We start from the raw sequence: 24,729 nt of genomic DNA, 5'->3' as shown, positions 1-24,729 counted from the left end.
GAAGGCCTTGGCAAGGTCGAGGAATACTGCAACGCATTTCATCGATTTGTCCAAGGCCCCGACTGTCTCCTCCAGGAAATCCACTACAGCATTTTCAGTGTTTGAGTTCTGTACAAAACCATATTGCCTATCAGTGATGACATTATGTTTGTGAAAAAAATCCAACAGTCTTTTTTTTACCACCTGTTCAAATATTTTTGCTAAGTTGTTTATAACAGATATTGGTCTATAATAACTTGGTTCACGACGGTCACCTGATTTGAAAATTGGAGTGATGAGAGACTCTTTCCATTTCTGTGGAATTTTTCCACTTGATAAGCATAGATTAATTATGTGTACTAGTGGGGATAGGATAAATTCATGAATGTATTTTATGGTTTCAACTGAGAGTTTGTCTGGACCTGAAGAACAATTATTTATCAGTTTAGATATCTGCATAAGGATTTCATTTTTTGTTGCAGGTTCTAAATATATGATTGAATCATTTCTTGCTAAGGAGTGTCTGGCTGAATTCATTTTGGGAATTTTTTCTGACATATTGATACCGAGATTGGTGTAAAAATTATTAAATATGTTGGCTTTTTCTTTGTTGCTTGTTATCAAATTTCCAGTTTTATTTTTCAATGGTGTGTCTTCTATTTGTATATTGTTCTTTTTCTTATTGCGACCAGTTATATCATTTATGACATTCCATATTTTTTTATTGTCTTTTCCAGCTTCCTCTATTTTGTGCTGATGAAATTCATTTCTTGTTTTTTTAATTAAAGCATTGAGTTTATTTCGAAATTCTTTATAGTTTCTCTCGTTTTCGACAGTGTGGTTTTTAATTAGTTTTTTTTCATAAGATCCCTGCGTTTAATAGATGTGATGAGACCTAAGGTAATCCACGGTTTGATTTTTTTATACTTTTTATTATTTATGATTCTTACTTTACTTGAATTTGTTATGTAATAATTTAACTTGTTGATGAACAGTTGATACGCTGTTTGGGATTCATTTGATATGAGAACGTCATCCTATGTTTCATTTATAAAAAAACTTTTCGATTTTTCACAATTTACGTTGCTAATTCTGACATCATTTTCTGTATTTTCAGATTTGTTATTGTTCAATGGAATATATATGAAAGGTGTGAAGTGGTCTGTCATGTCAGTTCTCAAAGAATGGAAAAAAATAGGATTAGTTCTTGGAATGTTGAGGCCAATTCCACATTATCAAATCATTTTCTGTCAGAGATGCATAAGTTCAACCACGATTATGACGTGTAACATTTGAGAGAGATAGATTTGAAAATCAATCTTTCGGAATGCTTAGGATCCTAAATATTTAGGAATTCTGAAAAGTACCTGAATAACCAAATACATTTGTATATAGTTTATTGTATGATTTTCACTATAAAGGGTTTTACAAAAACCGCGACACGTGTTTCGCTATAAAGTAGCTTTCTCAAGCATTAATAATAAGTTACTTTCAAATTACAACTATTATAAACTCTAGCCTATTACCTTCTTATTTACCTAATGAATGAAAAGAATATATATAAATTCATTAACTATATGAATAAATTGAATTTCAGAACATACCGTAATTATACTTAACTTTTGTTACCTGTAAATAAGATATTGAGAGTTTTCAAATTTGTTTATTTCCATTCTTTCCAACAGGTTAAGTTCTAAACCTTTCTTCTGGAAATGGAGGGGCTTGAATTCATGAGTGAACTCATGTCCCTCTGTGATTAAACAAGTGGCATATGTGGAGTTTATGTTTCCATTCTGGAAACTATTTCTGTGTACTTTGATGAGGGCTGTGAACGTTCTTCCAGTTTGATGCATACAAAACATCGGGCATGCAGAATATTTGAAATATTCGTAGTGAGTTGGCCTAAGTAGGTTAAGGTTCTATAATTTTTATTCTTATCTCTTCGAATCGGCTAAACTTTCTTCAAAGCTCGGTTGTATAAGTTTTTTGATAATAGAGGATGTAACGTAATCATTGTTGACGGCTATTTGTTTTATTATGTTCAATTATTTATTGAAATTTTCAACTGAATGCTGCTACTTTGTGCTGATATGGGCGGGTGGACGAATTATGAATGATAATTATGACGAATTATGTGTGATGGTTTATGATGAATTGAAAAATCATGTATATTGTTAACATTCGTTATTGTCCAAAAAATTTATATAGTCGTTCTTTTACATCTCCACGGTGAATGTGATGGAAGGGTGGAGAGAATTGATGAAATTCAAGAACTTAGTCAATTGTCTGTTCATTCCTGTGAAATATACTAGGATATCATCTTCATATCTATACCAATACATGAAACTTCTTACCAGTGAGTTACTGTGTATTTTCTGCTCCAAATCTTCCATGAAAATTTCATTTCCCATTATGAGACCTTTGCAGGATGAGTAAAAAATTTAATTGAATTGGAAGTAATTCTGTGACAAACAAACCGTATGCAACTCTCATATTTCATGTTTAAAAATCTGTTTAAAATCTGTTTTTCCGTTAATCAGCTGCCGCCCCCATACGAACGACAACTCTCAGAAGTTGAGAAACTTGTGCGAGCTAAGGACTAACGAGGTCTTACCTTTTAACGTGTGATTCCTAACACGGTTTCACTACAGGATTGATATAATTTTCGTCCATTAGATTATCTACAAGAGTAATCGTTTCATTCGGAATACTGGGAAACAGATTCTTTACATTGAATGAAATCAATTTGTCAGTTTAGGAATTCATACCATTTGATCAATGAAATTCAAGATATTATTACACTCCTAAATAACCTGAACCTGATTTCGTTTCAGAATTTTGTGTTGAATGAACATGAGTGACACCAGAATATCCAAACAAAATCAAATCAAATTTATTTTCAATATAATATACAATTTGTTGTATAACATAGTAATTAGATCTCAATAATCTTGAAAGAGTAACTTTCACCTAGGCATAGGAATGCCTGTATTGTGTTATATTACTCATTTAGCTAAGAATTATATACTCGTATATTCATTTTATAGAAACAATATGACGAAACAATGAACTATAGTAATATAATCACAAAAAGTAACAAAAAGAAGTAGATATAAGTAGAGTATATGCTTGTGCAAGGAAAGATACAGATGGTATAGGAACTGAGTTTTCGATTATAAATCGCTTGAGAAGCATACTTGAATTCATTTTTTTTCCATTGTTTTCAATTCTACTGGAAGCAGGTTGTACAGTTTTGGACCATAATAGAACACGAATCTTTGTATATAGCTACTTATCTTGTATAGTGTCATATTAATACTTCAATTCTCGACTGATCAAGTTCTAAAATCATCAAAAGGAGCAATTTGTTCAGGCCAGTCTCAACTTCCTACACTGTAGGTTAACGTACTGACACCTATCAGAAAACAACTGCTCCCCTAGCTAATACCACGAAGGGCGTTGGATTATATCCGACAGGTGTCAGTGCAGGATTCTTCACTGAAGTTAGTCCTGCAGTGAAGAATCCTGCACTACTGCAACACCTGCAACACCTTCAAAACAAAATATATAATCTTGTCAACTGGTTATAAGCTATCACTCATCAACAATTTCAACATAAGATTACAAATTGCAGGTGATGTAATAGAGTTCGTAAGTGAATTCAAATATTAGGTTTTATGGTGGATAATCGTTTATCTCTTCATGTTCATTTTGGTTATGTATATAGAAAAATTACTAAAAAAATTTATTTTTTTCTCAAGAATTTCATCTCAGCTTTCGATGTACTCAAAAATTACATCATATAATTGTATAATCCAACCCCATTTTGATTATTGTGCTAGTATTTTATACTCATTTGAACAAAATGAGGTATCGGCTTTACAAAAGTTACAGAATCGTAGAATGAGGATCATTTTACAAGTGAATAGGTATATCAGTATATCAAACATGTTAAGTACATTGCAGTATTTATCTGTTTCCCAGAGACTGTACGAGTTAGCAATTATATTCATTATCAAACTAACATATAACTTGCTTCCAACTTATTTTGAAGAATTCTGTATATATATATAAATCTCAAATCCATAACCACTTAACAAGAGCGAGTGGCTCCCAAAAATTCCACCTTTCTCGAACTAATTTGATTACAACGATGAAGTCTTTATTTCATAAAGGTTTGAATGAGTATAACAAGCTCCCACTTTCGTTGAAAGATTCAATAAATGTTTTTCAATAAAAAAAAACTCATGAACTATATAAAATATCATCTTTGATTTTCTTTTTTCTGTTTGGTAATATATTTATTATGTATCTCCTCATGTTGAAACCATTCTGGAATAATTGAAAAATGGTTTTTATTATTGTCATTTTTGTTATTTATGTCATTTATTCATATTATTTTAAAATAATGTATGTATATTAGGATGTCCTAAAGAAATCAAATAAAATATATTATTATAAAAAAAACTGACTCCTGCCGGATATAATCCAACGCCGATCGTGGTATTAGCCAGGGGAGTAGTTGTTTTCTGATAGGTTTCAGTCCATTAACCTACAGTATAAGGAGTTGAGACTTGCCTGAACAAATCGTTCCTTTAGATGATTTGATTCATAGCCAGTCTTCAAGTATGCCCCCTGACTATATGCGAAAAGTTTTCTTTCCTTATACGAGGAATTGGGCAAATTTCCGATATGCGGTTGGTTACCTCGTTCACAGGCAGATAAGCCGATGACAAACTTGTTGTTTGTTGTCCGCTTCAGCTTAGTTCGAGGAATGATACTCTGAAGAAAGTCGATTTTCAATTATCGGAAATCATAGACTTCATGTTGATGATAGACACTAGCTTGTACTGACGAGTGGCCAAACAGCCCGAAACCGGTCTGCAAGTGTGTTCCAATAATTGAAAATCGATTGCGACAGTTGTATCGCCAAAAGCATATGCAGGAATAACTTCAGTGACGAATCCTGCACTGACACCTGTCGGATATAATCAAACGCCTTTCGTGGTATTAGCCAGGGGAGTAGTTGTTTTCTGATAGATGTCAGTCCATTAACCCGTGTAGGGAGATGAGAATGGGCCGAACAAATTGTTCCTTTAGATAATTTGATTCATAGCCAGTCTTCAAGTATGCCCACTGACTATATGTGAAAGATGATCTAGTTTTTACTAGCCACTGGTAACTATATATTGATATTACGTTAAGTAAATTATGTTCTTGATATAGATGCTCCTTTGAAAAACGTCTATTTTTTCAAATATTATTTTCAAAATTGGGGTCTGTGCTACTTGTAAGATAATAATTCTTGAACAAATTAACATCAATGTACCACGGCCAGCTTCACGACCTCAATCCATTTTTAAACCTCTCAGAGCAAGAACTAACATTATGCTCAATTCCCGAATATATGTTATATGGACAAATTTCAATAGCATTTGTGCCCATTATTAGAATTGCTAACGTGTACTTGAAGTAGGTAATTAGAATGAGTTTTTCATTTTTGTTCATTTCATATTTTGTTTATGATTAAGTATTGTGAATAATAGTTATTTATGTATCAAGGGAATTAGGAGGGCCTTAATTACCGATGGCAAAGTTTGCGTCCCGAGGGCCTCTGGCCCGAGGGACAGCAATTGCCTGAGGTTATTAAGGCTCATTAATTCCCGTGGTACATAGATAATTTTATTTCTGACCGATTTCAATAAAATTTTGTTCATTTTTGAAACGGAAAAATGTACCAATTCATTACCTTCCCGGTATATTTGAATCAGGTACCGTTGATTATAGTAGTTTTCTTGTTGCTAGGTTGTTGCTATGTTACTTGTTTATAAACAGAACTTTGTTATCAAGCTGTGTTTGCGGTGAAAACGTGTTTTCTACCCCAAATATAATGGAGGATATTTTGAAAAAAGCTGAACAAGCAAGAGAATCATTAATTCCATCGAAAAGTGAAGCCGTATACCAAAAAGAATACAAGATATATCTGGACTGGCTGACACGGAAAAATGTTATGCCAAAAGATGTCACTGAAACTGTATTTCTGGCATATTTTCAAGAACTGGTAAGGAAATTTCTATGTTTTTCGGTAGATTTGGTAGTAATTGTGTTTATTCGTTTCAGTCAGAAACGTATAGTCCGAATTCTTTATGGACTAAATGGTCAATGCTAAAATCGATGGTGACTATACATGAGAAACGAGATATCACCAAGTTCAATGAACTACAGGCTTTTTTGAAACGGAAGAGTAAGAGTTATAAGCCGAAAAAGTCTGCTGTTTTATCCCCTAAAGATGTTATCAGATTCCTAAAGGACGCTCCTAATGATATTCATTTATTGCATAAGGTAATTTTTTTCTTATTTTCCTTTTTGTGTGTATTTATTTCCTTTTTTTTGTTATAGGTTGTTTTGATTATGGGTTATTTTGGAGGATGCAGAAGTCAGGAACTTTTGAATATGAAGATATCGGATATAGAGGACCGGGATTTCGTTATGGTAGTGAACGTACCGGAAAGTAAAACTGGTGTATCGAAGAAATTTACAGTTGTGGATGAAAAAGAGTTCTCCGCTTTGCCTTTATTAAGACTTTATATGTCTTTGCGTCCTAAAGGTATTGAACGATTTTTTTTGAGCTTCCGACAAAATAAATGTACATCTCAGCCAATTGGAAAAAACATGTTTGGGAAAATCCCCAGCAAAATCGCAATGTATTTAGGATTGCCAAAGTCATCTTCCTATACGGGACATTGCCTTCGTCGCACTTCTGCTACTGCTCTAGCCAATGCAGGAGCAACTATGACTAACTCAAAAAGACACGGAGGTTGGAAAAATTCCACGGTGGCGGAGGGGTATTTGGAGGATAGCATCGAATTGAGAAATTAAACGGCGCGTATGTTGTCTACTTTGTCATCAGAAGAGGCAGGTACCTCGACTGTAGTGAACAGAAGCTCCAGCCATACAAAAGAAGAAATTGTTTCCAGTGGCGGAAGTAATTTTCAGGGAACATTTCAAAATTGTACATTTATTATTTGTAATGACGTGAATAAATAAAATATGGTTCAGTTTTCATTTCTATTTATTTTTACTTGTGAAAGGTAGAGGGAATTATAAAATCTATAATGTCCCAAGGGAGTTATGACCCTCTTTATTGATAGCGTAACTATGACGATATAAGCTTATAATATCCCGGTCAGAAATAAAATTTTATATTGTCCTGTAAATGAGTAACTGTTGGACAATAAAGCTATTATTATTTTTTTTTCACCGTAGTGTGCGCTGGTCAGCCCCTATCCCCCGAAGCCCCGATACATTCGGAAGGGCGCGCCAGCATTATCAACCAATGACCACTCCCCATATCATGGGGTAAGTGACCATTGGGTCCGAGAATCATGTGAACTGAGCAAGCGCAGTGAGCCCAGAATGACAGCCTTCTGCATCTGTTCGGCTAAGATTTCTGCCTTAGTGCGGCAAGCCGGTATGATTTTAAGATTCGAGAGTAGAGAGGACATCATTCCACCAATAATCAGAACAACCATCTTGACAGAGTGATCTGGATAGAGTCTGCGGAGTTCTAAGAGTAAGTCTCGATATTTAATCCGTTTTTCCTCCTCTTTTCTGACGATATTCATCTCGCCAGGAGCTGAAAACTATACGACAAATATCGTTTTGCTTTGGTGGTCGAGAAGGACCACATCAGGCTTATTAGCTTGTATGAGCCTGAGGGTGGGGAACGAATAGTTCCAATAAATTCGGCACTTCTCGTTCCCTACAACGGATTGAATATCCCCCGGAGCGTAGGACAACACCGATATCTCGTCAATACCGAAAGAGTGCCGTAGATGGTAATATAGCACTTTTAGGGCCGCGTTATGTCGATGGATATAGGCCGAGACCGCATATGCTGGACATGCTGATAGTAAGTGCATTAGGGTCTCGAGCGCCTCGCGGCAGGCCCTTATTATTATTATTATTATTAATGTGGTTGTTGAAAGTACCACCCCTAGCTGTTATACAATATCTCATTATGAATTCTGCCAGAGACTGATGTATTGAAAATGAGTTTTTTTGAAAGAATTTCTCTGAGAAAAGTCTCACCCTCACTTGTTTGTCCCACCTCATATGTTTGTCAATAAAAATACCAAAATATTCAATGGTTACTGGTGTTTTTTATATAGCCGGGAATTTACAATAAAAACTTTTTGTGAAGATCATGTTGTGCAATTTAAGTTCATTAATATGCGGATGATCATTGAATTGAGCGAAAAAGTGATAAAGCTGGTTTTTTTTCACATTCAAACTGATTAAATTATTATTCAGCCAGGGAAGAATTTTTCTCAGATTAATTTCACAGACTTCATCCAACTTTCACCGCTGATGATCATAGCCATATCATCAGCTTGACACACTATATGACTGTCAAATTCATTAACCTGTTTTATTGCGTTTATGTAAGCAAGAAAATTAATCGGGCCAAGTACTGTTCCCTGAGGTATACTCACAATAATGTATAATGTTGCATTGAGCCTACTACCAATTTCAATAGTTTGTGGTCGTTCTGTCAAATAATCCTGACTCAGTTCCAAAGCATCACCACTGATATTAAATTACATAATGTTTAGAGTAGGATTTCATCCAACACAGTTTCTAAAGTCTTCGTCAAGTCCATAAATACCGCAAGACATTTCAAATACTTATCTAAGGCCTCTACTGTTTGTTCCACGAAGCCGAGCAAGGCATTTTCAGTATTTGATTTGTCCATGAACCTGAATTGTTGTTGTGTTTACTAAAAAAACTATTATTCGATTGACAGATTGTTCGAATAGTTTAGTAAAATTATTGAAAACAGAAATTGGTCAGTAATTGAACATATCATTTTGACTTCCAGATTTGAAGACTGAACTGGACCACCTGGTATATTTACCCTACATTTTTGAAAAAACCTTTTCCAAAGAAATTATTCGAGTTAAAATATAAAGAGCATTCTATGTAAGAAACACAACTTTGATATTTTCCATGATAATAATTAAAGCACTTTCACAATAAATTTTATTCAAAACGGGTGCATCTGCATAGTAGATTCATTAGTAACTATGAAAATATTTTGCATACGCCATATTCTAGTTTAATGGGTTTATTTTCGTTCATAAAAAAATGTCTGCATGTGGCATGTGGCCTATTCAATATTATGAACTAGATACTGAACTTGTGATGCACTTTTTGGAACCTTTAATGTAGTAGTGAATATTACTGTAGTTTTCTCCAACACCAAACCGTTTATTCTTCCTCTTGAAAATGATCACTTAGTGATCGAAACACGTGTCGAAGTGTTGAAACAACGGTTTGATGTTGGGAAAAATCTTCAGTAATATTCAGTAGATACTGAGATTGAATGAAAATTAAATGCGATATGAATCCAAATTCATTTGAGTTTCAATGTTTTACCTACCTTAACATGAATATCCACTGGGTTATCCTTCGGAAGAAAGAGGGGAACAGTTAGGTCAGAACGCAATTTCGAGATTGGAGGATGGGTAACATGTGTTTCTCCTTTGAAGATTCCTTCTCCGAATATAATAATGGATTTCAAAATCGTTGAATTGTTTGTTGACAGAAACAGTTCGACATGAGGCTGAAAAAGGGAATAATATACAAAATAACAATTTTAGCGTTAGCTTGGAAATCATATGAATGACTAATTAGAAAAAATATAAGTGATGAATAGTGACCACGATATATTCATGTCGAAGAAAAGATTTAAAAAGAGACAATTTTTCAATTTGGAGTGAAACCTGAATAGGAAAAAGTTTTTTTTTGGATAATTCAATGTTCATATGGAAGTGTTAGGAAAATATTTTTTCTTTCGTGTGAATCAATGTTTATATAAAAGTAGTTGTTTCGAGAGGGATTGTTTTGCAGTTTTTGTCTGAAAGTCAGTTTTTGCATGAACTACATATCTTGGTATAGAGATTATTTTGAAATTTTTTGCGCTCCTACTCTTTTTGAAAGATTTACAACTTTTTTTTGTATAAAAAGCCAAAACTTTTCTTTCCCAAAAATTAAACTCTCCTAAAAATACTCCTATCGATTCAATTAGATTCCTGTGGCTTGGATTGAATCAAATAAGCAAAAGAATATTTTTTAAAAGACAAAATACAAGCACTACAGGAAAATTCTCAAGGCGCTCTGAGAGCGGTACCTGTACGAAACTAGCGATTCACGTTGAATGTGAATCGGTGGAGGTTAAATTCATTTGGAAATTAGGGGTGTACTGAGTTGAACCTCAAAACGATGAGCAGTCACAGTCCGTTGCATATTTTTAATATATACCGCTTTTGGAGGATTCAAATGTGCCAAGTCACTTGAACACCTCCAGTTAAAGTATCTATTAAAGAGTGACAAATCTTAGGGACATAGTTGCATCAGATAATAGAACAACTTCCCCTAACTTCGATAAAATTCAAGTTAACATTCCAACAGAACAGTTTGTTATCAAATCAGCAACATCTTCAAAATATTTGGGAGTTCACATAGATACGCATCTCAAGTGGAACATTCATATCCAATCTATATGCCAAAAGCTGAGATTCATTCTCCACAAGTTTAAAGTCGTGGCATCCTCACTACCACTAAAGCAAGTAAAAATACTGTATTATGCCCTAGTAGACAGCCATCTTCGATACGGCTTATTAGTATGGGGTGGTGTCCTAAAAACCCATTTATATCCTATAGAAGTCCTCCAAAGATGGTTTTTAAAAATTATTTAAAAAAATAACCCACTTTTCCATCTGATGCTCTCTATGCGGAAAGTCATGTATTTGACGTCTACCAACTCTTTTTTCTGAAAATAAATATGTGTGACCACCAAAAACAAAAATTTGAATTACATACACATGCATATCATACATGTCAACGAAATCAATATATCACACCACAAATGCAAAAACTAATATCCCAACGTTCATATAAATATTTTGCTCCAAAACTATACAACACACTTCCACATGAAATCAAATTGATTATGAATCCACATCGCTTCAAGAAAGAACTGAAATCTATCATACAAAAAGAACCCCGGAAAAAATTTCGTGAAGCCATTGTTGGCCGACTCGAATGATGAATACTTTTTATACTCTTTCATCTCTCCTCTCATTCACTACTCGCTAGTATGTAACCTTATGTATTACAATATCAAACTATAGGTAATAGTTATAAGTTTATATTTCTCCAATGTAATTTTATCGATATTGTCTTTTGTCCTTTATTATATATATGTATATATGTTTTTTTTTCAGAATTATTTTATCACTCTCAAGCCCGTTTAGAGCTTCTGTGATTTCTAGTTTATCATGAGGATGAATACACTTTTTTTTCACCGAAGTGTGCGCTGGTCAGGCCCTATCTCCCGAAGTCCCGATACATTCGGGAGGGCGCGCCAGCATTATCAACCAATGACCACTCCCCACACCATGGGGTAAGTGATCATTGGGTCCGAGAATCAACCAACTTGACAGAGTGATCTGTCAGTTCTAAGAGTAAGTCTCGATATTTAATCCGTTTTTCCTCCTCTTTTCTGACGATATTCGTCTCGCCAGGAGCTGAAAACTCCCCGACAAATATCGTTTTGCTCTGGTGGTCGAGAAGGACCACATCAGGCTTATTAGCTTGTATGAGCCTGAGGGTGGGGAACGAATAGTTCCAATAAATTCGCCACTTCTCGTTCCCCACAACGGATTCAATATCTCCCGGATTGTAAGGCAACACCGGTGTCTCGTCAATACCGCAAGAGTGCCGTAGATGGTAGTATAGCACTCTTAGGGCCGCGTTATGTCGATGGATATAGGCCGAGACCGCATATGCTGGACATGCTGATAGCAAGTGCATTAGGGTCTCGGGCGCCTCGCGGCAGGCCCTGCACCTTGTGTCAGGAACCTCTATACCCATCACGCGACTGCGGTAGACTAAGGTGTTAAAGACACCATCCTGGCAAGCCATGATGAACCCGTCAGTTTCCGACTTCAGCCCACTCGACCTGAGAAAAGCGAAGGTCAGGCGCTTTGATAAGCCATGGTCTCCAATGTTATTGAAGAAGACCCCATGCATTGGCTTATCCTTGTGCTTCCGCAGAAGTAAGGTGATCTCTGCGGCTTTCATCTGAGCCTTTTGCTGAACAGGTTCCAACTCGGTGACAGAGTTGTGGTCACCTCGTTCAGTGTCGAAAACTATACCGAGTTCATCAGTTGCTCGGGCAGCTACCCTGAAGAGAAATGCTCCAATTCCTGCTCTCTCATGGTCACGGACCATGCAGAGAAGGGGATCCGAACTCCTGACGACTTTACAGGCTGTCTCCAGCACCATTCTGTCATGTAGACACTTCAAACTCAAAAGTCCACGGCCTCCCTGTTGTCGGGGGAAGTACAACCGTGGAACGGACGATTTGGGATGCAAACTCCTATAGAGATGCATCATTTTTCGGGTTTTCACGTCGAGTTGATACAGCTCCTCCCGAGTCCACTTCACTACTCCAAATGAGTAGAGTAAGATTGGAACGGCAAGCATATTTGTTGCAGCAAATTTGTTCTTCCCCGACAGTTCCGATGACCAGATCTGTCGAAGTTCGTGCTGATACTTGCCGCGGAGAGAGTTTCTCACTGCTGTTACCTCTTGTGAGTGGCGTTGTTCCACCCCGAGGTAAGTATACGTCTCTCCGGCATCCAGATGGTGTAAGATGCTTCCATCTACGAGCTGCACATTCTCTCCCTAGTTCCCGCATCGTCCTCTTTTGAGATGGACCATTGCACATTTGTCTATCACGGATTTCATCCCGATAGCATGCGTGTACTCTTCCACCACCCTCAAGGACTGATGAAGATCCTTCTCTCCAGAGGCATAAAGTTTAAGATCATCCATATAAAACAAATGGGTGACCTTGTGCCTCCGGTTTCCGGGGGTGCCACAGTTATACCCTCGAGTGTTTCTGAGCGCAACGGATAATGGCAATAGTGAGATGCAGAAGAGAAGGGGACTGAGGAAATCACCCTGAAATACACCCCTTCTGAAAGTGACCCACCCTGTTTGGACTCTTGCTTGACCAGATGTAATGGTAAAGCGAGTTCGCCAAAGTGGTATCAGTTGTACAATGCATCTCACTCTTTTGTCGGGTACCGCAAGGCATCTGAGCAAATGCAAGATGAGCTCATGCGAAATTGTATCAAATGCCTTACGGTAATCGATCCAGGCAATAAAGAGGTTCCGCTTATATTGTATCGAGTCCTGCGTTACACATCTATCGATGAGCAGGTTCTCTTCACATCCAGCGACTCCTCTCTTCGACCCTCTCTGCTCATATATCCGTTCGAACACTCGGTTAACTGCGGTGAGTATTCGTGTGTAAAAGATGCTTGTGAACAACTTATAACACGAATTCAAGCATGTTATCGGTCTGTAATTCTTAGGATTCGACAAATCTCCGCTTTTGGGGATAAGAACGGTCCACCCCTCGACAAATTAATCCGGAATCGGCTGCTCTCCGTCCAGCCATGAGTTGAAAACTCTGGCCAGATGGCGGTGGGTGCTTGGTAGTTTTTTCCACCAATAAGTTTCCAGCCCATCTGGGCCTGGAGCAGCAAAGTTCTTGGAACCCACAAGGGCTCTTCGAACGTCATCTGGGGTTATCGAGTTGCGCAGTTCATTGAGCTCAGGCTGTCGAAGCTCTCTGTTGAAAGCTTCAAACTGCCCTAGGGCTGGAGTGTCTAAGTTAAGTGGTTGTGGGTGACTTCTTAGCAGCCACCAGCATTCGTATCCTATCAAGGCAGTGATGTTTAGTGGTCAGCAGCACGCCTTGACTTAAAGTGTGATGGATACGTCGTAGTTTGGCGGCTATTCGCCGCACTGCGGGCGTGAAAGGCCTGTTGGCCGCCCTGTAATCCATCACACATTGGATACGAGACGCGTGTTGTCTCGCCGCCGTGATCTTAGCCTCATCTTGTGTACACGCCGTTCAATCTCCCGAACCGCAAGGCCGGGATTTCCTCCTTCCGATTCGTAAACCGATTGGATGCCGCTATACACGGCGGTGTTGATTTGCCAGATGTCAGCCTCTTCTGTTAGAACACTATGAACCTCCGCATCCAAACAAGCCAGTTCTTGTGGCTTCAGGGGCCCAATTCTGTGGAGCGCCCTGCATGTTCTGATTGTCGTCTTCATTGGTGGTATGGTGTGAGTCTCTTCTCCAGCCGTGCCAACGGGTGGTAGAACTGTCACTTCTACCACTTCGTTAGCAGGCTGTGAAGGAGCTAAATAGCCCTGGCGCCGAAGATAAGATACGTAATCCCTAAGGTTTTGGGCGGAAAAGGCGACATGCTCCGGATGTGTTTCACACCACAGAGCATGCAATATCGCCATGTACCCTCTTCGCGCAGGCTCACTACTCTCGTAGCAATGCATAAGGCTATCTCTTAGCTCATGCGTCCACTCAAAACGTCCGATTTCATTGCCAGGGTTGTCATCAGTAGGCAAATCATCGTTATGGGCCCCACTACCTTGCCTCTGACCCCTCCGAGTGGGTCGATTGTGGGGGCCCTTCCTTGATTATTGGAAACCAAGTGTTGGGTCCACCGGGTGGTTAGCCCTGTCCACCGGGTGGTTAGCCCTGTGGACCCACGGTCGGCACCGGAGGGAGAATAGAGTTCTTCTTCCCGGGTGCGCCTGGGCTGCCGGTCCGGTTTTGCACCAGTTGCTCGGGTAAGTGGTGTCTCAACTCACCAAAGGCCAAGGGTGTTAGTGACCATACCTGCTTATTATTATTATTTGTTTCAAAAGTATTCTTCTTTAGTGTTATTCAATGTTTATATGAAAGTAGCTGGTTAGAGAAGGCTTCTTTTGCCAGTTAGTGTCTGAAAGTTATTTCTTTTCATGATTTTGTATATAGTTTTTTTTTTAAATTGATTGCTTTCTTCCTTTCTTTGAAAGATTCACACACTTTTTTGTATCAACATGGAGAATTAAAAAGCCAAAACTTTCTTTCCCATCCAAGTTGATATTGTTGAATTAGGTTTGTGTGATAAGCTGAACATTTAGTAAGAAGACAAGAAAATTCGTTGATTGAACATCATTTCTTGTCCTCACTACTATTCTCTTCAATAAAAAATGACTAATGCACGATTCATAACCCATACGTTGCGATTCATAACCTTCTTAAAATTAGCTTTCAATAAATCTATAGAGTTCTGCATGTTATCTATTCTTGCATATAATATTAAGACATCAATGGGGTATAAAGATTCACTATCGTGACTTTTACGTAAATAATATGTATAATAAGCTAGACCCGACGTTTGAGCACTGGAGAATACCAAATGTGCTAAAAAAGACGATAAAATACCTTTTTGGCCTTATCATTGGTGCTGATTACCATCTGAAGTCTCGTATCAGCTGGTATAATCCCACTATTTTCATAACTATCCTCCAAGTTACCGATATTTTCATTAATTCTAGCATTTGTCTCATAATGTTTCAGTTCCATTAGTAGTGCCTGTTTTTGAGTGAGAAGTTCTGAGTAAGTTTCTTCTCCTTTACCAAACCCGGATCCGTTTGTTAATGTTTTCGTTGTGGTGTATCCTCGAACTGAAACGATGTTCCAGAGTGAGCCATCAACAAGTACTCTTCCGAATTTGTTTCAAAATGCCTCATTGAGAAGACACCAAGACGGGTCACTTTTACTTTCGGAATGGTCACCATACTCGATAAAATTATGAAACCAAAATGCATATAACCTGTTAGTAAGGTTACTGCCCCCTCAAAATAAAATAATCTGGTAGTTTGTAGCGATTTCAAAAACATTTCGACAAATGGATCAATCAAATGACATTCCCAAAGAAAGAGTTGAGTTTGGAAAAGATTTTGTTTTAACATATCGAAATGCTCTATTTTTTCAATTTGTTCCTTAAATTACGGACTGAAGATCTACTCAATATTCAAAGTCTGTATTATTTTATCTGAAATTTTAAAATATCAATGAACGCCATCACTTACCTAACAACTGCTGCTTGTTGACACTTCAGCAATAGATGACGGCAGAGAAAAGTAGACCATTTTTTTATAAAAGTATTGATGGAGACATTACCAGAGCTCTTCAAATTATACAATCATACATAGAAGAATATTTCTGATAAATATCGTGAAAAATACTTCGAATATTTGAAACTTGTAAATTGATGTGTGAGGAGGAACAATTATTTTGCCATTTAATGATATCTTTGAAATAATTGTAGAGATTGTAGCTTTAGATCACTCTCCTAGAACACTTCGAATGATATTAAAATCTTATACATTCAATTTTTGTTAAAATAGCACTAGTGTTTGAAGTCAAAACAGTGGGTTGACCAAATATCTCAAAAGTTTCATTCTGGAGTATTGATTTTCAACAGTTCATCGAATGACATAAGCTAATTCCCAAAAGTTGATGTTTTGAAGAGAACCTCTAAAGTGATCATCTACAGCGCCAGATCTGATATTTGCTTATTTTTTCCTATTTCGTCAATTAACAGAATTGAATTCACCCTACGCCAGCCAATAGTTTCATTGGAGTATTTTCACTTGAAATCATTACCAATAATATATTAAGTTGATCCACAATTTGTAAAAATGTGGAGGACAACAGAAAAATAAACCAATGTATTTATCAATTAATATCATTGTAACTTTTGAAATATATCTATTGTTGCTATTTTTATTCAAACATTAAATTTTGAATTTTTCACCATACATATCGGAAAAGTATTGCAATTGGTAGAAAAGGTCGAGATATGGGTTGAAAACAAATGTTTGCGGCTGGTTGACGTGTTCAAAAGAATTTGTTTATACAGATTCGTATTCACAGTCATTGATTCAGAAATATCATTGGGGGTTACACCTCAACCTCAACTTAGTTTTGTCTCTCAGATTGTGAACAATTTAGACTGTTATCTAACTTAACTACCTACTTGACTTTCAACCCATTTAGCATAAATGTATGTGTTTACCAGCCTGTTAAATGGCCAATGAATCGTAAAAAAAACAGAACTGAAATATCGTGAACCACTTTTGTTTATCTCAACTTTCTAATTTGAAATGAATTAACCACAAGGCAATATTTTCACCATCAGTTTGTAATTGTCGATAAAATTCTTTTTGGTATCTGTCTCATAACTTGCGATCTATAGATCAAGTATTCTCTGGAAAATATCACTTGGACTCATTCCCCATGTGAAAGAACTCCCCACCTACATTACACTTTATAAAGAATAATTAATCAGATTTAATGAATTTCAGCATTTTATTCACGAAGGTGCTAAAGAACAACTTTTGAGTGACACAGCTTGACAATGTCAAGTTGGCACTCGATCTTTCGAAATTGTTTTCATTTAGGAATTAACCCATATCAGGTGGAAAAATATTTTTATAGGTTAAAATACAAGAAATCGTATTAGCAATTTTTAAGGAATAATTCAAAATCACCATTGGACTGGGCACCCTCTCAGAAAAATATTTTGTAAAGCGATATAGATTAGTGATTTATCATGGGAGAACTAAGTGTGTGAGATAAAATTGAACTTGTGCGCATCTTCGGAGATAATGCTCTTTCGGCAAGAGAAACTGCAAGAGAATTTCATAACACACATCTTGATAAACTTCCAGTGAGCAGCAGTACGGTGAACCGTATAAATTTTGTTTTTAACGAAACAAGTTGTGTATTGAGGCATATGCTCAAAAACGGAAAGAATCGACATCGTGAGAATATAAATGTTGTGTGAATATTGTAATATTTTCGTAATAATCCTCATTCAAGCTTGCGAACGGCTAGTTTGAACTCAAATACCCCAGAGAAAATATCAGGAGATACTTTGTGAAAAATAAGCCAAAAATTTTACACACTCTGGATAGGGAGATGAAGAAAGAATGTTAGAATTCTGTTTGTGGGCTCAAAAAGAATATTTGAATGACTGTATTATAATAATAATAATTTATTCTTCTCTTGTTTTACAATATTGTACATAAATATGAAACAGTGCATAAGAAAAGCGAGAAAAGGGACTAAATGGGCACCCCTACAGAGATCAAGTCTGTGCATAGAGAATAAGATGGATAGCTGCAATAAATATAAAGTTAATAATGATAACATAACACAACACAGCAGATACAAAAAATATAAAAATGTCTGAATAAACAATACATCTATAGTGGATGTATATGATAAAACATTAATTACTTTTATGGAATACAAAAATACAATTGTCTTCAGTAACAAAGCTAGGTTCACTACAAATGGAGTAGTCTCATCCCAAAATTCAAGGTACTGGTCTGCGAATGATCCTAATTGGGTTATGAACGCAAAAAGAGAATATTCTCATAAAATAAATGTGTGGAATAATCCATGATAAGATTATTGATCCGTTTTTCTTAGAAAGTAATATGAATGGAATTATATTTTTAGACTTTTTGAGAAATGAGTTTTCGGACGCAATACATAACTGACCAGTGCAGTATCGCCTGAATTGGAAGTTTCAATTAAATGGGTATTCTGTATATAGTGCAGCGAATGGCTGAATAATAATTATGGAAATCGATGGATGGGTTGAAATAGTCCTTACCTTTAGTGGCCGCCAAGATCACTGGACTTGACACCGCTAGATATTTTCATTGGGGTACTGAGAAGCAAAAGCAAAAAAGTCCAGACCGCAGTCAGTAGAAGAATTACGCATCATAATATATGCAGCTTGGGCAGAAATTAAAACAGAACATCTGAGAAAAGATATATTGAATATTAGAATAAGGTATGATAAGTGCATTGCAATGAATGGCAGATTAGTTAAAAAACAAACATTTGATGAACGATAAATCCTGTTTCTGTCTACAATAATTTGTTGAATATTGTTTCTCAATTGTTCAATTTGTCCAATGATTATTTGACCAGAATGAATATGTTCATTCGTTTATTTAATTTGCCACATAATTATCAACGAAAACTCGATGTTTATTTTATTTTTCATGCCCTCAGATACTTGAATTAATTCATAATAAGAATTTCATTGATTCGACAACAGAATTATTAATATTGAATATTTTGTAATGAAATTTGGTATACAATCATTTGGGAAGGTGCCCAGTCCAATGAAGATTTTAATTTTTTTTTTAAATCGCTGATACGATTTGTTGTACTTTAACCTATAAAAATGTTCGCAGTAGGTTTTGGTTTTCGCAGAAAAAACTCTACGATTCAAAATAAAGTTCTTTGAAATCAGAGAAAAGATGCAAATTTTAGGAAGGTGTCCCGCTTTCAAGTGGGTCACACTGTATAAGATATGAGTAATTCGATTAAATAGATAACCAGAATGCTGTATAGTCCAGTCATTATAGTAAGTTCACCTCGGAATTCGAGATATCCAGCTGTAAGTCTGTAAATACTTGTATATTGACACCCTAAATAGAATTTTGTATTCTACAATATTGATAATGAATACAAATAGCAAAAAACCCATAGGAAATGAGGTATTTACAAAAAAGCGTAAAAAACGATTTTTGTGACTTTTGACCTTGAAATTGATTAGTTGCGTACACCCTACCATACGTAGGTTTCAAGACAACTTCTAGGGTGTCAACATATAAGTATTTACAGACTTACAGCTGGGTATCTCGAATTCCGAGAGTCTTACCTAATTTAAGCTTAAATGACTGGAGTAGTAATGATCGATGAGCCAGTCTGCAATGAGACGTCTTTTAGTGTAAGTACCTTCTCCTCCAGAAGAAACGCAAATGAGATCTGTTTTTCCGATGGACCGATAATCTCCTTCAACGATTCCAGACACACCGGAATTCAACGTATCTTTGAAAAATACTTCACCAGTTTTGATAGAACGGCAGTCCATCTTCCCATTGGACCAGCCGGTGATGAGTTGGGGAAAAGATTGTCCCAGAAGGTCATAGAAATGGATGGAAATTGCAAAATGTTTGGACTGAAAGGAAAATGAACCAGGTAAGTTTCTATGGTTGATGGTCTGGAGAGTAACAAATCATACGAACCGTTTCTTCAGCTGATTCCACTAATGTTACCTCGGAAATGGTAAGACCTACAAGATTAATGAAATAAGATGAAAGTTGCTTTTCAAAATAATATGAAAATGAGGCAGATGGACTTTGTGTGTTCTTTCTTGTTCGTTATGAACCAATTTTCGATGCGACTTTTTTCAGTGAAATCCATCATCAACTTATTTTCAATGAGGATATCTACTTTTTCCATCAGTTTTGATAGGTAGTCACTATGATAACAAATTTAACAATGTATTAGAACATACAATTCTCGGTAGAGATGTCTTAAAAATTGAGATCAAGATTCTTCTTCTCTAAAACTCGAGACATACCAACAAAATTTGTCTATTCCAACTAACGCTGTGAGTCTTGTCATTTCTGAGAGAGCAATAGGATCAGCTGAAAAGCGATCTGTATAAACTTGTTATGAGCTAAAACAGCAATATAATTAAAACGTATGAACCAAAAATATAGAAATTGTGGTCGTTTTATGCAGCTCAGAATGGAAAATCAGTATATAAGGAGGTCCAAACAAAAAAAAACAATGTCGTTATCATTCTATTTAATTCCATTCCATTAAGAATATTTCAGGAAACCGTATGATCTTTTTATTGCAGATGAATACTTGATATCCATATTGGGACTGCCATTTGCACTTGTAAACGAAGATAAGATAGATATATTTTATTTATTTAACTACTTTACAATATGTTTGTTTGTAGCACGTCAAAAAAGAAAGTCCAATAAAAATTTTTTTACATAAAATTTGACAGCAAATACAGTAAAAACAGAAATTTAGGAATTGAGTTACAATATGTTATTAAACTATCACAGCAGAGATGCGGCAATGCGTTTGACTCGGCAATGCGAAATGTAATCCTCAACAGTGTAAAAACAATATTTCAGGAGATACTTTTTTAAGTATTTTTTAAAGGCATTAATACTCAATTTTTTTACATTTGATGGCAATGTGTTAAAAAGCTCATAGTTCGGTGAGTTCCACTCAGAAATATTTAGTCAAAAATGGCTGATTCGGATAAGATGAGCATTGCGAGTGTTGTAGCTGTGTACATCCGTATTTCTCGGCAACACCGACTGACTTCTATGAATTTCAATTGGAGTGTGAAATAAAAACAAACATGGTAAAGGCATAATTTTCAATTTTTTTAAAAACTCTTTGACAGCATTTGTTAACAATTTTTCATACAGATCTTTCAAAGAATCGGATTATGTTCTTTGGATTTCACTTCTTAAATATCCCCAGAAAATACAAAATCAATGGGCAGCAAATCTGCCATGGAAAGTATTGGATTATATCAGCGTACGTTCCAAATAGTTTGAATCCTTGATTGTTCGTCAGTCTAGATGTTTGATTACCATGTGAAATAAACAATATGAATTATAAAGGTTTACCTTGACCCTCCACAATCGAACATCTTGTTCATAAACTCCAATCGTGCCATTGGAAACTGAGTAGGCTAATCTATTTTCCGGCAAGGCTACCAAGTTGGTGACAACTTCGGTTTCTACAAGTTCTGCTATCATCTGGTTTCTGTCGAAAATACGTATGTTGAAATCTTCGGAACTTACTACCAACTGAAATCAAATTGAAAGTAATTATATAGTTTTGTTATATTCACCGTTCCCGCTCTACACAAAACTCATAAACCATCATTGTCTCTTCAATTGTTTCTCCGAACAGCTCAATTGGAAAATTCCTGACTGACCTTGTCAACCAATTTAATTTTTTGAATACACTGGACAATTACTTGGTGAAAATCAATAAGACTATTCATGATAATAATTACATATCTTCATCATATAGCTGGAGAAGTAGAAAACTAAAACCTTTCTTTCCCAAAAATTTACCTCTCCTAAAATTATACCTCTTTCAATGCAAACTATATAGCAGTTTCCTCAGATGGAGTGGCGATTAATTTGATTTTATTCCACCAGTCCAACTGGGGGAACTATTGAGAATGAAACCTATATTGTGAATAACCAACTTTATATTGAAGAATAATTTCAATCCAGTTGGACCAACAACAATTTTCTGTTACCCAATCAATATATGATCGTCAATTTTGATGTGATTCTGAATCAAACGTATTAGAAAATGGACACCAATATGTCTTGGCACAATCATGTCGCTGTAATTGCGAAGGCTGCTTCTCAAAAGCTTGAAACACTGTTCCGAACCAGAAAACTGTACACACCTCAGCTACTTTTGATGATTTATAAAGCTAGATCAGACTTTTTTTGGAGTATTTTTCTCATGTAAGGAGCATACTGTGAAACTGCTAGATTCTATCCAGAAAAGAGCCATCCGCCTGATTGGAGACGCGAACATCACTTGGAACATCGAAGAAAGGTTGGAGATTTGTCACTCTTCTGTAGATACTTTCACGGGAGGTGTTAAAGTGACTCAGCACATTTGATTCCACCAAGAGCGGTACATATCAGAAATACGCTTCGAACTGTGGCTGCCCTTAGTTTTGAGGTTTAACTCAGTACGCTTCGAACTTCACTGTTTAGCAACTCTTTCATTTGGAGAACTGCGCTCGAGTGGAATAAACTTCCTGAGAACATTTTTCCAAACGGATTCAACCTCCAGCGATTCAATTGCAATGTGAATCACTACTTCCGCACAGGCACCGCTCTTAGAGCACCTTAAGGATTTTCCTATAGTGATTGTGTTCTGTCTTAAAAAAAACAATAATCAATATTTCAAATAGATTTGTGGTATTTCCATGGATTCGATTTTATATCCAACTTTATGCAGTTTTCTATTAGATGACCTATTAATTGACATTTCTAATTATTCAGAATATTATATTTCTTTCATTAAGGACTGTGTAGATGACATGATCTTATCTTTTCCAGAAGACTAATCGAAAACACCCTTATCTTTAACGCCTATAATATACACCTACAATTCACATGTGAAGAAGAAGTAGAAAAATTCCTGCCTTTCCTTGACATGAAATTTTTCAGTTATGAAGATAACATTCTTTAGACAGAGTGGCACAGGAAATCCATGCGTAACAATAGGTTCATCAGTTAGTTTTCTCATCATCCTTCGAACATGAAAACTAACTTAATTTTAGCTCTCTAGGAAAGAGTGATTATTTATCTCATAGAAATTTCATGGAAAATGATCCTAAATTCTCTAGAAATATTCCAATAGAAAATTCTTGCCATGCAAAACTTTTGAATGACTATTTATTCAACTAATCATAGTTCAATCACTATTCAAATAATCCAAATACATCTAATTTAACGTTACCGATATGAGAAGTGTGATTTCTAAACCCAATAATTTCCCTCTTTTGAACAGTACTAATATTTATATATAATTAAATTCAACAGTCGTCGCTTGAGAGTAAATAGATTGAGACCCTTGGATGCGGAGATCACTGACGAGGCTAGGAGAGTAGCCAGGGTGAGAATCCGGCGTCAAGTCACAAAACCCTTGAAGCGTGTCACACACCAAGGAGTAGGCAGATTGAGACCTCAGTGTAGCCATAATCCTTGGAAAACATTACAATAAATTGTTACTGAAATATATGAATATTACTGGTGTTTCTTCCCAACACCGAACCGTTATTTTAACACCTCGACATGTGTTTCGATCAAAAAGTGATCATCTTCAAGAGGAAAATCATACTAATCATACTTACAAAGCTATCCTTATTTATACCATATATAACTGTTCTAGGTACCTGCGTCTTTAGTGTCTTAAATCAATTTCACAAAGTTTGCCCCATCTACAAGTCTTAAATTAATTTTACAATGTTCCTTATGTTATAGTCAGGTAAATCCAATAATTGAAATATTATAGGCTATATAAAATTAATTTCACAATATTGTCTTATTTACTAGTCTTGAATTAATTTTACTACATGTCCTTATGTGATAGTTGGGTGAATCTAATAATTAAAATATCATAAGCTATATGAAATTAATTTCTACTAGTCTTAAATTGATTTTACAATGTGTCCTTATGTAATAGTCAGTTAAATCTGATGAAATATCATTTTAACAAGCTATATAGCATACTATTAGGTACATGTTCACCATCGTTATTCAAAATATTATTATTTTTACTTATTTCTACACTCTCATAGGCATCTAGATGCTTGTTGTTGTTAACTTGTGTAACTAATCTCAATGAACTGAAGTCTATGGTATAGTTTTGTTGCAAAATATGATGAGCGACTGCTGATTTTTCAGGCCTTCCAAATTTTAAGTGTGTTAAGTGTTCCTTACATCTTATTTCAATAGATCTTTTTGTCTGTCCATAATATTTTGCATCGCAGTCGTTATATGCAATACAAAATATTATGGACTTTTCTCAAGTTGCAGGTGTATGCGAATAAACCATAAATCACATCAGTCCTTAAAGCCATGCAACATAACCCATGCGATCGGTAAAATTCAGCCTGATTCATACGCCAGAGTCGTGGAAAATTGAATGTTTCAGATGCGCTACACCCAGAGAAGCCGTGGCAGACATTCGAACTATGTTTTATTCCACACATAATGACATCAATAGAACTTTCAAATGAATGAAAGTTTTTCATGATGTCTCACACATACTTTGTTTTATTTTTTATTTAAATTTAAAGACAGGAATCGCTTAATGAAATACCCTTTATTAATAATGTAATGATTGAAAGACAACAGAACAGA

The 24,729-nt window shown here is 35.9% G+C and overlaps 2 protein-coding genes across 2 annotated transcripts in view; one reads left to right on the top strand and one right to left on the bottom strand.

The window, feature by feature from the left end:
* The window catches only part of LOC111512819 (BBSome complex member BBS2), a 40,532-nt gene that overhangs the window by 11,006 nt on the left and 4,797 nt on the right, over positions 1 to 24,729 (bottom strand). The window contains exons 4-7 of the mRNA XM_074186443.1: positions 21,451 to 21,633; positions 19,742 to 19,964; positions 15,356 to 15,597; positions 9,422 to 9,604 (exon numbers count right to left, since the gene is read on the bottom strand). Coding sequence (XP_074042544.1) covers positions 9,422 to 9,604; positions 15,356 to 15,597; positions 19,742 to 19,964; positions 21,451 to 21,633 — 831 coding nt within the window. The remainder of the gene's footprint in view (positions 1 to 9,421; positions 9,605 to 15,355; positions 15,598 to 19,741; positions 19,965 to 21,450; positions 21,634 to 24,729) is intronic.
* Positions 4,458 to 7,044, top strand: LOC141487405 (uncharacterized). Its single transcript, XM_074186445.1, has 3 exons — positions 4,458 to 6,040; positions 6,100 to 6,321; positions 6,379 to 7,044. Exons 1-3 carry the CDS (start codon positions 5,870 to 5,872, stop codon positions 6,856 to 6,858), a joined length of 873 nt encoding a protein of 290 aa, XP_074042546.1. The 5' UTR covers positions 4,458 to 5,869; the 3' UTR covers positions 6,859 to 7,044.

The sequence above is a fragment of the Leptinotarsa decemlineata genome, unplaced genomic scaffold, assembly GCF_025532065.1.
Source record: "Leptinotarsa decemlineata unplaced genomic scaffold, Ldec_3_MD MMD2_tig00078422_RagTag_RagTag, whole genome shotgun sequence".
In the NCBI taxonomy this organism is placed as follows: domain Eukaryota; kingdom Metazoa; phylum Arthropoda; class Insecta; order Coleoptera; family Chrysomelidae; genus Leptinotarsa; species Leptinotarsa decemlineata.
The sequence above is the reverse complement of the archived record's forward strand: the minus strand, read 5'-3'. Positions and strand labels throughout refer to the sequence as shown.

Excerpts from the sequence above, each read along its gene's own strand:
- LOC141487405 (XM_074186445.1), top strand. The coding sequence starts at position 5,870 with ATGGAGGATATTTTGAAAAAAGCTGAACAAGCAAGAGAATCATTAATT. Across the intron at positions 6,041-6,099 it reads TGGCATATTTTCAAGAACTG|TCAGAAACGTATAGTCCGAA; the intron begins GTAAGGAAATTT and ends TATTCGTTTCAG. Across the intron at positions 6,322-6,378 it reads ATATTCATTTATTGCATAAG|GTTGTTTTGATTATGGGTTA; the intron begins GTAATTTTTTTC and ends TTTTTGTTATAG.